A 15,442-nucleotide genomic window follows, 5' to 3' on the forward strand; every position below is an offset into this window, starting at 1 on the left:
TTTACTCTATTTTTGAGTCCCTCTTACTACACTCTAAATTTCATGCCCCTGTGCAGCCCACACACTTAAAAAAAACAAACTTTGCAAAGGTTCTCCTTTATCTCTTTGCTTCTGCAAGAGAACGTGCTCTCCCTTCTACTCAAACCTAATTGGGAGGCCTCCAGCGACTACATCTTGACCACCTGAGGCCAAAGGTGAGAAGGTCCCATGTCCTGGAGGAGAAAGCTCTGAGAAATGCAAGATGGAGCCAGTGTTTTATTACAAGTTCTCCTGTTTTAGCCTGCCATGGCCAACAGTTTTGCTGTCAGTCAGAAGGAGACAGTGGCTTTGATGAGGATCTTCTCTTCCTGACAGTTGTGTGTCTAGCAGACCCCAGTGGGCCATCGGTATTCGAGGATGGAAAAATGGCAACTTTGGTGTTCAGAGAAGGAGCTCCAGGCTTCTTACGGGCTTGTTTCATTTAAAGAGCAGATCTTCTTATTTTGACTTGGCTTATTCTATAGTTCTTCTGCCTGAAGATGTCTTAGGGCAGGGGTCTTCAAACTTGACCCTTTTATGACTTGTGGGTTTCAGCTCCCAGAATTCCTCAGCCAGGCACGCGTCCACAAGTCATAAAAGGGCCAAGTTTGAAGACCCCTATCCTAGGTTTAGGGTTAGGGTCCACCAAAGTCCAATCAAGCGATCTCCTTTAAAGCAGTTGAATAAAACCAGTTTATGTATTAATGAAGCCAATAATTGCATGCCTTTCAGCAAATTACAGGCGTGTGTGTGTGTGTGTGTGTGTGTGTCTGCGAGCACGTGGGATAATCTAGCATTCTGACACAAGTCAACATTTCATGTCTGTACTTTCTTTGTTTTTTCCTTGAAGACATTTCCCTTCTCATCCAAGAAGCTTCATCTAACCAGGCATCATACTTTTTTGAGCCCTGGTGTCCAACCCAGATTTGATCTTGCAAAAAAAGTCCAATTGCTTTTTTTTGGGGGGGGGGGGAAGCACCTTTGAGAAAATCATGATCTGGATGACTGAGAATCTCCATAGACACCCAACGTTTTGTAGTTTCCTAAGCCATCATTGCTCCTATGTTTAAGACAGTGCAGGGGCATATTAAGAGTTTTTTTTAAAACCCGCTATTTAACAGAGTTTGGGATGTTTTACACCGCCACTTCCTTTTTCTTCCTGCAGGACAAAGTGGCCTTGGGAAGTCCACCATGGTCAACACCCTCTTTAAATCCAAGATCAGTCGGAAATCAGCCTATTCCGGATACGAGGAACGTATTCCCAAAACCGTGCAGCTACTCTCTATCACCCATAGTAAGTAATGTGAAAAAGCTGGCTTCTTGCTTCTGTTTTGGAGGGAAAGTATCTTTGCCTCTCCCTTTTGGCCATATTCATTTCCAGTAGATGCATCACACGTCTCGAAAAACCACCAGGGATTTTATATGTTGTTCTTCGTTCATCTCACTTCACGGTCACAAAGGAATATTATTGTGTTTTTCCTTTTGTGTTCTGGCTATAGAGACAGACATTTCATTCTTCCAGTCTTTAGTTCCTGTCTTAAACTAGAATTACAAATTATATGACAAGTTTCAGGGCAGAACAGAATTGTGTTTCTAGGGAAGTTGCTCGCTAGAGAACTGTTTGGCTGGATTTTGAAACTATGCTAGAGAAGTTTTAAAATAAGAGTTAGGAAATCTTGGGTTGATCTCCTAGATCCAGTGATTTGGTTAATTCAATAAGAAATTGAATACAGTAAAATATCCAGGAAAAAAAAGTGATCTCTTTTATAGACAGCTGTTGCCATCAGATCCGTATGACACAGTCTCCTTGAGCGCAGCTAAATTCTGCTATACCGTTGGTATAGTCAGGCAGGTTTTGTTGCCCATCGATGACCTCACCGCTAACTGTAATATAATATTACGTCTCATTCTGCTTTGCTTGATTTTAATGTCTTAATTTTTTTTTTCATTCTGGCCTGTGACCATAATAAAACATTGATTGATTTAGCAAGAACAATTCCAGGCTTGCTTTGATCTATAACCATTTTGGCCCTGTGGACAAAGCTTCCTTTTTTTAAAAAATGGAAACAATATTATTTTCTGTCTCATATCTTGGAGAACAAGACAGACAGAAAGAGAGAGGGGGAGAGAGGGGGGGGAGAAGGAAAGAGAGAGAGAGGGAGAGGGGGAGAGAGAGAGGAAGAGGGAAAGAGAGGGGGAAAGAGAGAGGGGGAGAGAGAGAGAGAGAGGGAAAGAAAGAGGTGGAGAGAGGAGAGAGAGAGGGAGAGAGGCGAGGGAGATGGGGAGAGAGGAGAGGAGGGGGAGAGAGAGGGGGGAAAAAGAGAAGGGGGGACGAGAGAGAGGGAAAGAAAGAGGTGAGAGAGGAGGAGCGAGGAGAGGGAGGGGGGCGAGAGAGGCGAGGGGGGAGAGAGAGGGGAAAGATGCGGATGAGGGGGGAGAGAGGGAGAGGGGGAGAGGAGGGAGAGAGATGAGGGAGAGGGAAAGAGAGAGGGGGAAGAGAGAGAGGGGGGAGAAAGAGGGAGAGGGAAAGAAAGAAGGGAGATAGGAGAGATAGAGGGAGAGAGGGAGTGGGAGAGGGGAGAGAGAGGGAGAGGGGAGAGAGAGGGGGAGAGAGAGGGGGTGGAGAGAGAGGGGGAGAGAGAGGGAGAGGAAGAAAGGAAGTGGAGAGAGAGAGGGAAGGGAGGGGAGAGGGAGAGGGGGAGAGAGAGGGAGAGGGGGAGAGAGAGGGGGAAAGAGAGAGGGGGAGAGAGGGAGAGGGGGAGAGAGAGGGGGAGAGAGAGAGGGAGAGGGAAAGAGAGAGGGGGAAAGAGAGAGGGGGAGAGAGAGGGAGAGGGAAAGAAAGAAGTGGAGAGAGGAGAGAGAGAGGGAGAGAGGGAGAGGGAGAGGGGGAGAGAGGGAGAGGGGGGGAGAGAAGAGGGGGAGAGGGGGGGGGGGGGGAAGGAAGGGGGGGGAAGGGGAAGGGGGGAGAGGAGGGCTCTTTGCAAAGAAAGAAGTGGAGAGAGAGGGAGAGAGGGAGAGGGAGAGGGGGAGGGAGGGAGAGGGGGACGCAGAGAGGGGGGAGGGGGAGAGGATAGGGGAGAGAGAGGAGAGGGAAAGAAAGAAGTGGAAGAGCGAGAGGGAGAGAGGGCAGAGGGAGAGGGGGAGAGAGAGGAGGAGAGGGGAGAGGATGAGATAGGGAGAGGGGAGAGAGCAGGGGGGGAGAGAGAGGAAAGAGAGAGGGAGAAGGAGAAGAAAGAGAAAGAGAGAGGGAGGGAGAGGAAAGAGAGAGGGGGAAAGAGAGAGAGGGAGAGGAAGGAGAGAGAGAAAGAGGGAGGGGAAAGAGAGAAAGAGAAAGAGAGGGAGGGAAAGAGAGAGGTTGGGAGGGAGAGGAAAGAGGGAGAGGGAGAAGAAAGAGAGAAAGAGAGAGGGAGGGAGAGGAAAGAGAGGGGGAAAGAGAGAGGGAGAGGAAGGAGAGAGAGAGAAAGGGAGGGGAAAGAGAGAGGGAGGAGAGGGAGAAGGGGGAGAGAGAGGGAGAGAGAGGGGAGAGAGAGTGAGGGAGGAAGAGAGAAATAGAGAGAGGGAGAGAGAGAGAAAGAGGGGAGAGAGACGGAAGGAGGGTGGAAGAGAGGGAGAGAGAGGGAGGAGAGGGAGAAGGGGGAGAGGGAGGGAGAGATGAGGGATGAGGGGGAAGAGAGAGGGGCGAGAGGGGGGGAGAGAGAGAGGGGGGAGAGAGAGGGAGAGGGAAAGAAAGAAGTGGAGAGAGAGAGGGAGAGAGGGAGAGGGAGAGGGGGAGAGAGAGGGGGGAGAGAGAGGGAGAGGGAAAGAAAGAAGTGGAGAGAGAGAGGGAGAGAGGGAGAGGGAGAGGGGGAGAGAGAGGGGAGAGAGGGAGAGAGAGAGGGAGAGGGGGAGAGAGGGGGGAGAGGGAAAGAAAGAAGTGGAGAGAGGAGAGAGAGGGAGAGGGAGAGGGGGAGAGAAAGGGGGAGAGGGGGAGAAAGAGGAGGGAGAGAGAGGGAGAGGGAAAGAGAGAGGGGGAAAGAGAGAGGGGAGAGAGGGAGAGAGAGAGGGAGAGGGGGAGAGAGGGGGGAGAGAGAGGGAGAGGGAAAGAAAGAAGTGGAGAGAGGAGAGAGAGAGGGAGAGGGAGAGGGAGAGGGGGAGAGAAAGGGGGAGAGGGGGAGAAAGAGGAGGGAGAGAGAGGGAGAGGGAAAGAGAGAGGGGGAAAGAGAGAGGGGGAGAGGGGAGAGAGAGAGAGGGAGAGGGAAAGAGAGAGAGGGAGGGAGAGGGAGGGAGAGGGAGGAGATCAGGAAGGTAGCATTCTTCCATTCTTGAAGGGCTGTCACAAAGAAGGAGGGGATCCAACCTATTTTCCAAAGCACCTGAAGGCAGGACGAGAAGCAACGGATGGAAACTAATCAAGGAGAGAAGCAACCTAGAATTAAGGAGAAATGTTTTGACAGTGAAAACAATTAACCAGTGGAATGGCTTACCTCCAGAAGCTCACTGGAGGTTTTCAAGAAGAGACTGGACAGCCATTTGTCCAGGACAGTTTGGATCTCCTGCGATGGGCAGGGGCTTGGTCTAGAAGACCTCAAAGATCCCTTCCCAGCCTACAATTCTATGTTCTAAAAGCAGTAGTAGGAACCTCGTGTGATTCCTAACTGGGAAACTTTTCTACAGGACTGGAGGGAATCGCCAACAGTTTTGCAAGAAGGGAGGGATAGCTCTCCTTTCGAAAAATAGCTGGGCTGCTGACTGCCCAGGAGAGAGATTGTGGGGTGGGAGCCATCTCAGGAGGGGGCAAACCGGAAGGGGACACGAAGGCTTCCAAGTGAAGCTGGCTTACTGGGTCGATGAACAAGGAGCCCCCCCCCTTTATTGTGCTATCTAAACTAGACTATTCTTCCTCCACATCCTTCAAGTCCCCCCCCCCTCCTCCCACTCCCCAGTTACCCACCAGGGTTTGAAAGGAGCTGGGCCTGCTCATTTCAGCTCTTGGAAACAAAAGGGGTCTTGTGCCAGACTCCCACTGACCCATTAGAGCGTCGCCATGGCGACCCTCCCGGGAAGCTCATGCTGCTTTTCGGAGGGGGAAAATGCTGTCATTCTTCCACAAGGGAGAGCCCACCACGGGCCTCAGAGTTTGAGATCAGAGACCCCCCCCCCCACACCCACTCTCCAGAAGGGGCCAGGCTGGGGAGGAGACGAGGAAAGAGATTCCCCCCCCCAAAGGCGGTACTCATATCCTACCCAAGGTTGAAGGGTCTTTTCAGCATCCAGGGGAAGATGCTAAGGGGATAAGCTCTGCCTAGTTGCCCACGGAGTAGGGGAGGATCCTTCATGCTTTACCTCAGGCAACCAGACACCTTTGAGGACCTTGGGGTGCCCCATTTCAGCAGGTTTTCCGTAGCCTTTCAGCCTCAGCCAGAGCAAGAGAGGGTCTTTGTCCCCACCTGCCCCCCAATTCTAAATCCCGTCAGGATTCCCTGCACCTGGCATTGATCTGAAAGTTTCAAGGAGTTGCTAATCCACTCCTCGTCCTGACCAACAGAATGATTTGTCCATCTGTCCATCTATCTGTTGATCTATCAATCAATTTATAGAGCTGCCTATCATATCTAAGGATCTGTCTTATCATCTTATCTGCCTATCTATCTATCTATCTATCTATCTATCTATCTATCTATCTATCTATCTATCTATCTACCTACCTACCTACCTACCTACCTACCTACCTATCTTTTTCTTTCTTTTTTCTCTTTCTTTCTTTCTTTCTTTCTTTCTTTCTTTCTTTCTTTCTTTCTATATCTTCTTCTTTCTTTTTCTTTCTCTCTCTTTCTTTCTGTCTTTCTCTTTCTTTCTTTCTTTCTTTCTATTTCTTTCCTTCCTTCCTTTCTTCCTTCCATCCATTGCACAAGAAGGAATTCAGGGTAGCGTACAACAATCAAATAAAAACCACACTTATAAATATGCAATCCTTATAAAAATATGAAGCAATCATTGTTTAGAACTTAAAATATATTACCAAGTAAACTATACAAACCACAGTCATGGAGAGAAGGGATATTTATGAATAAAGGAGCCATTTTAAGGTGTCATTGGTTCCCCAACTCTGGATGACCAACGCAGGTCTTGAGGGACTTCTAGAACATCAACAGAGATGGAGCTTACTTTTAGGATGGTGGGAGAATGTCTCCCCTCCCCCGGCCTGCAGTTCAATAGTAGGAAGGAAGCAGGTGAGTCTCAGTCTGGATTTGAAAACATGACCTAACTGCATGTCCTCTTCTTCTGACAGTTGTTGAAGAAAAAGGAGTGAAGATGAAGCTGACGGTCACGGACACCCCGGGATTTGGGGACCAGATTAACAATCAAAACTGGTAAGAAGGTGATGGATCCCTAGCATCTCACATGGAAGATTGGCATTGATTTCCTTTATTCAATATTCATTCATTCATTCATTGAACTTATATGTCCTTTTTTAAAAGACCACCCTCCTTTAAGAGTGGCTTAATTAGGGAGGGGGCACTTTACTGCCCAAGAGGAGGAGAAGCTTTTAAATGGATCTAATACACTCAACCACCAAAGCTGAAGTGGCCTTGCTGCATGCAAGGTTATCGGAGGGTGGGGTCAAAGAAAAGTCAAGATGGCAGCGCCAATAGGGCCGATAAATCCTGTGCAAAAGGGGCCAAGGTTTAAGGACTCTGTCGCAGTCACGCTCTCCATTTTTATTATCATCTCCTGTGCACATATCTGGCTACATACGTTCGGCATGGGATGCTCTATAGGTAGTCCTTGACTTAACAATGATTCATTTAGGGACTGTGCAAAGTTACAACAGCACTTTAAAAAAGTGACTTACGACTAGTGCTCACCCTTACAACCATCACAGCATTTCTAAGGGTGACGTGATCAAAATTTTGGTGCTTGGACTGCCACATCCCAATTTATATAATCCCCATTTGTGACTTTCCCAGCCAGCTTCCAACAAGCAAGGTAACTAACATGGACTGCCACATTCCAATTTATATAATCCCCATTTGTGACTTTCCCAGCCAGCTTCCAACAAGCAAGGTAACTAACATGGACTGCCACATTCCAATTTATATAATCCCCATTTGTGACTTTCCCAGCCAGCTTCCAACAAGGTAACTAACATGGACTGCCGCATCCCGATTTATATAGGTAATCCCCATTTGTGACTTTCCCAGCCAGTTTCCAACAAGCAAGGTAACTAACATGGACTGCCACATCCCAATTTATATAATCCCCATTTGTGACTTTCCAGCCAGCTTCCAACAAGGTAACTAACATGGACTGCTGCATCCTGATTTATATAATCCCCATTTGTGACTTTCCCAGCCAGCTTCCAACAAGCAAGGTAACTAACATGGACTGCTGCATCCCAGTTTATATAATCCCCATTTGTGACTTTCCAGCCAGCTTCCAACAAGGAAACTAACATGGACTGCTGCATCCCGATTTATATAATCCCCATTTGTGACTTTCCCAGCCAGCTTCCAACAAGCAAGGTAACTAACATGGACTGCTGCATCCCAGTTTATATAATCCCCATTTGTGACTTTCCAGCCAGCTTCCAACAAGCAAGATCAATGTGGGAAACTGGATTCTCTTGATGACTGCATGATTTACTCAGCAAGGGCAAGGATTCATTGTACAGCCGTGGCTAAAAGAGTTGTGAAATTGTTTACAACTCACTCAACCAACTCCCTTCTGTCCCCCAATTGGGGTCGTTAAGCGAGGATTGCTTCGAGAGAGTACGCTTCTGTTAACAAATCTGGATGTAACATAGGCTTGTGGCGAAGGCATAACACTTGATGAATTAAAAGGGTGTAATTGCAGGATATTTGACATTTAGGAAAACTTCTAGATGACAACAATCAAGGTGGGCAGACAACCTCACCAAGAAAGGGCAAAGTATGTCCATTGCATCTTATTGTGTGGATGATGTAAGTTCGTACGACATCATTTGCCTCGTTTCCATTACAGCTATGATGTAGTTTTCAATTTGCCAGACTTTGAGGGGCAACAGACACCCCATTCTTCTAGTTAATCCATTTAAAAAGTGGTTTCACTGAAGTAAGAACAGCTTGATGTTCTTTGAATGAAGGTACCGTAATTTCTGGTATATAAGACGACTCGGCGTATAAGACGACACCCGACTTTGCATGCTTTAGAAAGTCGTCTTATACGCCGGAAAATACAGTACTTTCTCAAAGAAGTTTATCCTTTGTTTGTTTGTTTCTTTTTTTGAGCAATAAGTGACAGGGTTCGCTCACAACGGTCCAGGAAGCTGAATCTCTGCTTCTTCCTTTCTTGTAGCTGGGAGCCGATCATTCAGTATATCAATGACCAGTATGAGCGTTATTTGAAAGAGGAGGTCCTGATTAATCGCAAGCAGAAAATCCCAGACACCCGTGTACACGCCTGTGTGTATTTTGTCCCCCCCACGGGTCACTGGTAAGTCCTCCTTTGCGGTGAGAGTCCAGCCCCACTCACTAAAAGCAAAAAGATGGTCACAGAAAGCTAGGCCAGCTCTATTCAGAACAAAGCATTGAGAAGACTGCTGATCTTGAAGATCTGCTTTCATTGTCCACTCCTCCGATACTCTGAATCTGGTTTTAGCTTGGCTGTCGAAATGAAAACCCAGGATTTGCAGGAAACTCTTAAAGGAACAGTGCAACTATCTTCTTTAGCCAGCAGACCATAAACAAGACAAATAGACGTAGCATCTTTTCTAGATGGTCTTTAGATTACAGTTCCCATCACAGGTTGGGGAGAAGGCTTTCCTGCATCCAAAGCAAACCCGTGACAGGTGGATCTTTGAAATCCACCACCATATGTGTTTGAGCAGTTGGGTAGACAACTTCTCCAGGGAAGGGAAAACCTCCAACAACAATAGGCTTCAAGGTGATGACCACTCGGTTCATATCCCAGAGATGGGTCTTCTTGCATGTCTTTTCCCCTCAGGCTCCGCCCCTTGGACCTGGAGTTCATGAGACGTCTCAGTAAGATCACCAATGTGGTGCCCGTCATCGCCAAAGCGGACACCTTGACCCTGGAGGAAAGGGCAGAGTTTAAACAGAGGGTAAGAGAACTACTACCTGTGTGAGGAGAAACCCAGAAGGTTCCTAATGACAGAATGGTGGGTTGACCTCGGTGGGATTCAAATAGGTGAACAACCAGTTCTCTGTGTGGATGCCGATCCGGAAGTCCATTCTGGGCCTGGACAACAAAAAATTAGCTACCGGTTCTGCCAAACTGGTGCGAATTGGCTGAATCCCACCACTGGTTGACCTAGAGAAAGGGGAGAAGGAAAGGAATGTTCTCCTCCTGGTCATGATTATGACTACCATTTTTTTTTTATTTTGGCAGATCCAGAAAGACCTGAAGGCCCACGGAATCCATGTTTACCCTCAAGTTGACTTTGACGATGACCCGGATGATCGGCTTTTGAACGATAAAATCCGGGTACGTCCATGGTGGTCAACAGGATGGAGAGAACAGTATGGAGGATTCCTGGCTGAGTTTGGGGTTCAGCAAAAGCTACATGCTATTTTTCAGGAACATTTTTTAACAGCATTACCTTCCTTTCTTCCTCCACATCCTTGCTAGGTTTTAAATGTCGATCTTGGCTAGACAACACGGGAATTACAAGATACCTAGTCGTGAGGTCTACTAACAAAGTTGGATTGTGAAATGTGCTTCTGTTGGCATTTTTTTTTTAAAGTAATCAGCTTGTAATTCTCTGTTGGATTGAAACGTGATCAGCTTCTGAAGGTGTGTTTCAGTTTAGGTGAAGTTCTGGATGCTCTGAGTCTCTCAGATCTGTGATCCATGTGAATACATATTAGACTCTGCTGACTTTTTTCTGTGTGACCTCACGGGATTCCTCACCACCTTCTGCTTCTCTTAATCTAGGAGAAAATCCCCTTTGCAGTGGTAGGTGCTGACAAGGAACACCAGGTGAATGGAAAGAAGGTCCTGGGTCGTAAGACCAAGTGGGGGACCATTGAAGGTAAGGCTTCTTGGAGGAAGAGCTGGCCTGCAGAGGTCCATCTGAGAAAAGTCCAAACAAGGAAGTCTCTAGAGTGAATCTGCTCCCTTTGTTCTGCACGCCTGAGTGTAGGAGAAGGAGTGGCAGAATCTGTGGGTGGAGTTAAAAAGGGGGTCAGCCTAGAATCCTTATGTAGCCACAAACAAATGTTTAATACCAGGCATGAAAAATCAGGTCCTCACGAGAAAGTCCAATTAAATTGATTATTGCTAATCATGCTTATGCACAGGAATCTTCTCAACTAACAGTCAACACTGCTAGGAATTACATAAGGATCAAAGGGATTCTACTCGTGGCTACATAATGATTCTAGGCTGATCCCTCTTTTAACTCTGCCCCCAGATTCTGCCATGCTTTCTCCTTACATAGCAGCTTTTGCTTTACTCTACTTCACCTGCTTTGTGTCCCATACTGGTAGCTGCTCATTTACACCCTTGGCTAGGAGAGAGATGCTATTCCCACCAGGACAAAGTTAACAGAACAATGATCCGGGTCCATGTAACTGCCAAAATGTCTAAGCTTTTCCTGAAATTTGAAATGGAAGGAGAAGCACCTAAGAAGCACCTAAGACAAAATGGGCTAAGAACTTTGGCTATAATATACAGAAGGATCAGTGGGGAAATGTGTGGTTAAAAGGACTGAAATCCACACTACGTTTTAATATAAAAAGTAATTTTTTAAAAAATGAAGTACTGTACCACTGGCCTATGACACCAGATAAACTTTCTTGAATGTCTGAAGGTACAGCTATTCCTTCACTTATAACTATTCATTTAGTGACCATTCAAAGTTACAAGAGCCCTGAAAAACATGACTCATGATCATTTTTCACACAACCACTGCAGCATCCCTGTGATTACATGATCAAAATTCAGGTGCATAGCAATTGACTCAAATTTATGACAACTGCAGCGTCCCGGAGTCACGTAGTCACCATTTGCAATCTTCTGACAAGACCTTCTGTGATTAACTGAACAACTGCAGTGATTGACTTAACAACTGCGGCAAGAAAAGACGTAAAATGGGGTGAAACTCACTTAACAAATGTTTCCCTTAGCAGCAGAAGTTTCAGGCTCAATTGTGGTCATAAGGCGAGGACTACCTGTAACTTGGTTTAGATGGTCCCAGACTCTTGTGATCACCTTCTGCGATCTTCTGACAAACACAGCCAATGGGGGAAGCCAGATTCACTTAACAACCGTGTTACTAACTTAACGTCTTTGGTGATTCACTTAACTAGTATGGCAAGAAAGGTTATGAAATGGGGGAGGGGTGGGAAACGCTCTTAACAACTCATAGAGCAACAGGGAAAATCGCCTTTGTTGATTGGCCTCAGCAGCTGCCAAGCCTTTCAAACAGCACCCAATTGCAGTCTGCCCATTGATTAAAACAGGGGGTCTTCAAACTTGGCTCTTTGATAACTTGTGGACTTCAACTCCCAGAATTCCTCAACCAGGCACACGTGCCTGGCTGAGGAATTTTGGGAGTTGAAGTCCACAAGTCATCAAAGGGCCAACTTTGAAGACCCCTGGATTAAACTTGTTGTTGTTAATTGCGAAGTCGTGTCCGACCCATCGCGACCCCATGGACGTTCCTCCAGGTCTTCCTGTCCTCTACCATCTTCTGGAGTCCCTTTAAGTTCACACCTACTGCTTCAGTGACGCCATCCAGCCATCTCATTCTCTGTCATCCCTTTCTTCTATTGCCCTCAATCTTTCCCAGGGATTAAACCTAACTTTTCTCCTGTCTCTTCCACACCACTACTGGCAAGGCAATATTTAGGAATCTGGCGCTCTCTAGCGTTCACCAAAGACTTATTCCCAGCAAGACATGAGTCATTCAAAACATTTGCTGGGAATTCCAAAATTTGATCCAATGGCTCAAGTCAAACCTTTGGCAGGAGAGAGAGAGAGAGAGAGAGAGAGAGAGAGAGAGAGAGAGAGAGAGAGAGAGGAGGACTCTTGCAGCTGAGTGGATTGAGGGAGGATGCGATTTGAAGGGGAGAAAGATCAAATGAATGAATTCTCTGCTCTTCACCTTCTTCCTCCTTGATGAGATGCCTAGAATTTAATTTGGGGAAGGGAACAGAAGGTAAAATGTGGGTTATGCAGGATTTTGGCCTCCTTCCTGGGCCTTCACAGAGCTCAGAAGCTGCTTGCTACTCACTCAGCTTCCCATTTACTGATGCTGAGCAAAAAAGGGACTTCCTCATCAAAATTAACCTGAGCCAACTGCATACATCCCAAATTTGTAACATTTTATTAGAATAGAATAGAGCTGGAAGGGACCTTGGAGGCTGGTGTTTTCGGCTTCGTGCTTCGAGGAACACGAAGCCGAAAGCACCAGCCTGAAGATGATGAATGGGACTTCGTCGAAACGTTGCCAAGACACTTCCAATTTTACGCGGGAGAAAACCCAAATAACCAAAGACCTATAAATTACAAAACTATAAAAGTTTAATTCAATAAAACATCTAGCTTTCGTCGGCAGCTGCCAACATCGTCAGGGTACATTCTAGTCGATGGGAGAGTTCACTTATAGATGAGACGCTGCTTGCGCCCAGCTTCTAGATCTCATCACGGGTCCTAACTTCCATGTCACTAACTGTATTCACTTTACTTTTCTTGTCTGCGTGTGTGTGTGTGTTGCTACCCATTCCCCCCTCGCACGATCATAAACTAGGGGAATTCTCCCCTTTCTTTTTTCGATCGGACGAGAGCTCCGTATCTCTCAACCGCTCTCTCTTCTTACACCTCTCCTTCCTCCCTTCCATGTCCGTCATCCACATTCCAGCTCTCGTCCGATCAAAAAAGGAAAGGGGAGGATTCCCCTAGTTTACGAAAGCTCCTCCTTTCTAATCACTTCTATTTTTGAAAATTTCTTGACACTGGAGATTTCCAAAAATAGACTAAACTAGACAACCATTGGTATAAGATCTTCTGCCTTGGATAGCCGGTTGGCACTAGAAGACCTCTTGAGTTCCTTTCCAGCCCTATAATTCTATGTTCTATTTCTTGTCCTTTGTTTATTTTTATTTTTTCACTTTGGGCTTCTTTTCTTTCTTTCCTTTTCTCTATATTAGATCTTATTAGTTTTTATCTCCTTTAAAAATTAGTTATTAAAGGTCGTTGTGGACTTCCAACAGTTCATTTAGTGACTGTTCGAAATTACAACGGAACTGAAAAAAGTGAATTGTGACACTTTTTCACACAATTGTCCACAGCATCCCCCCCTTAGTCACGTGATCCGAATTCGGACGCTTGGCAACGGACTCGTATTTATGACGGTTGCGGTGTCCCGGGGTCACGTGATCCCCTTTTGCGACCTTTTGACAAGCAAAGTCAATGGGGGGAAGCCAGATTCACTTAACAACCTTGTTACTAACTTAACAACTGCAGTGATTCACTTAACATCTTGATGATAAAGGTCGTAAGATGGGGCAAAATTCACTTAACAAACGTCTGGCTGAGCAACCGAAATTTCGGCTTTAATTGTGATTCTAAATTGAGGACGATCTGTATTCTCTCTTCTATTTCTTTCCCTTTCTTTCTTTTTTTCACTCTTGGCTCCTTTCTCTTCTTTCTTTCCTTTTCCTTACATTAGATCGTGTTCCTTTTTACCTCCTTTAAAAATGTGTGGTTATTCTTTTTTTATTTAATAATTTTTTATTTTTCCAAACTCTCCCCCCTACATATAGTGTGATATTTATCAGATGTTAACATACATTCTTTTTACATTCATATATAAGATACTTTTAATAAAATGAAATAAATACACACACATGACTTTTGGTGTTGCTCGCCCATTTCCCCTTTCACTGTATCCACACTCCTTCTTCTCTACCTTCTTTCTCCCTTTCTTCTCTTCCCTACTTCCCTCTTCTTCCTCTCCTCTTCCCTTCACCACTCTCCTCCCCTTTCTCCCCACTTCTCCTCTTCTCCTCCAACCTTCCTACTTCCTTCTCCCCTCCTTTGCTCTTTTCTCTCTCGTCTCTTTTCTTCCCGGTCATCCCTCTTCAGATACAATTCAGGGGTAATGTCCGAGCAATTCCTCTCTCCAGATTTCCCTATCTGTATTATATACAATAAGATTAATTTTCTGTTACATTAATACTTCTATTTATCTAACCTTCTCGTTATATACTTCTATAAATATTTATACAACCTAAAAATGTGTGGTTATTCTAATTTAACAATTTGTGGTTTAGATGCCTGAAGATGCTGCTTTTGCCCAGCTGAGCTGAGCACTTGGATGCAATCGTCCCTATTCAGTGCAGAGTCTGCCCTCCATCCCCCGCCAGAGACCCCCTAATCATTGCCTTCCCTTTGGATTCTCCCCTTCTTATGCCCTGGTTCTGCTTCAAAATGCCCTTCTGTGTTCTTCTCTTTCAGTGGAAAACTCAGCCCACTGTGAGTTTCCTCTGCTGCGGGATCTCTTAATCCGGTAAGTCGTTGGTTTGGGAATCTCACCGTTTTTGAGTTGGGGGGTGGGTTGAAATGTTTGGAAATCTAATGAACCAATCAGAAAGGAAATAGGAGAGCCACAACTCGTGCATTTTGATGACCATTCTGGCAATGTTCCTTGGCATTCCGGTATTCTCCCTTGGTATGCACTGAGTACGTGCAGCAGGAATTCTGGGCTAAAATTGTGGAGGATTCCTGGAGTATTTTTACTGGATCTGTATTTACTGGAGTGACTGAGTAGCATGAGTAGTATGAGATCAGCTAATAAGAGGCAGCCATGGTGGGTCAGGAAGTCCACAAGTCATAATGGTGCCGTAGTTCCCCATCTCTGGATTAAGGCACCAGGCTAGAAATTGGGAGACAGTGAGTTCGAATTCCAATGTGAAAGCTGGTTGGGTGACCTTGGGCTAATCACCAGGAGACTGGGAGTTCTAGTTTCACCTTAGGTATAAAAGCCAGCTGAGTGGCTTTGAGCCAGTCACCAGGAGGCTCTAAGTTCTACTCCCACCTTAGGCATGAAAACAAGCTGGGTGACTTTGAACCAATCACCAGGAGATGGTGAGTTCTAGTCCTGTCTGAGGCACGAAAGCCAACTGGGTGACTTTGGGCTAGTTCCTCTCTCTCAGCTCAGTCCACCTCATGGTTGTGGGGAAAATAGGAGGAAGGAGGTGTATTAAGTAGGTTCGCCACCTTGAGTTGCTCATAAAAATAATAAAGGCTGGATATGAATAAATAATAAATAAATAAACAGGGGAACCCAGCAGTCCAGCTGCTGCTGTAACAAAGTTTAGCCCAAGCTTGTAACTGGAATTACTCCTCAGTTGCCTTCTTGGTGAGAAGTAGACAATTTTGAGAGTTCTACCAGAAAGAGAACAGTGGCCTAGAGCAGTGGAGCATTTTAAGTTTAAGCACA

The 15,442-nt window shown here is 45.9% G+C and overlaps 1 protein-coding gene across 5 annotated transcripts in view; it reads left to right on the forward strand.

The window, feature by feature from the left end:
* Positions 1–15,442, forward strand: part of SEPTIN12 (septin 12) — a 65,607-nt gene that overhangs the window by 47,495 nt on the left and 2,670 nt on the right. For all 5 annotated transcript variants that reach the window (XM_039349828.1, XM_039349831.1, XM_039349830.1 and 2 more), the window contains 7 exons: positions 1,184–1,312; positions 6,287–6,368; positions 8,332–8,469; positions 8,980–9,097; positions 9,385–9,480; positions 9,931–10,027; positions 14,458–14,509. In XM_039349828.1, the coding sequence (XP_039205762.1) occupies positions 1,184–1,312; positions 6,287–6,368; positions 8,332–8,469; positions 8,980–9,097; positions 9,385–9,480; positions 9,931–10,027; positions 14,458–14,509 (712 nt within the window). The remainder of the gene's footprint in view (positions 1–1,183; positions 1,313–6,286; positions 6,369–8,331; positions 8,470–8,979; positions 9,098–9,384; positions 9,481–9,930; positions 10,028–14,457; positions 14,510–15,442) is intronic.

Source organism: Crotalus tigris, unplaced genomic scaffold (genome assembly GCF_016545835.1).
Source record: "Crotalus tigris isolate CLP2741 ecotype Arizona unplaced genomic scaffold, ASM1654583v1 scf7180000018301.7375997, whole genome shotgun sequence".
Lineage (NCBI taxonomy): Eukaryota > Metazoa > Chordata > Lepidosauria > Squamata > Viperidae > Crotalus > Crotalus tigris.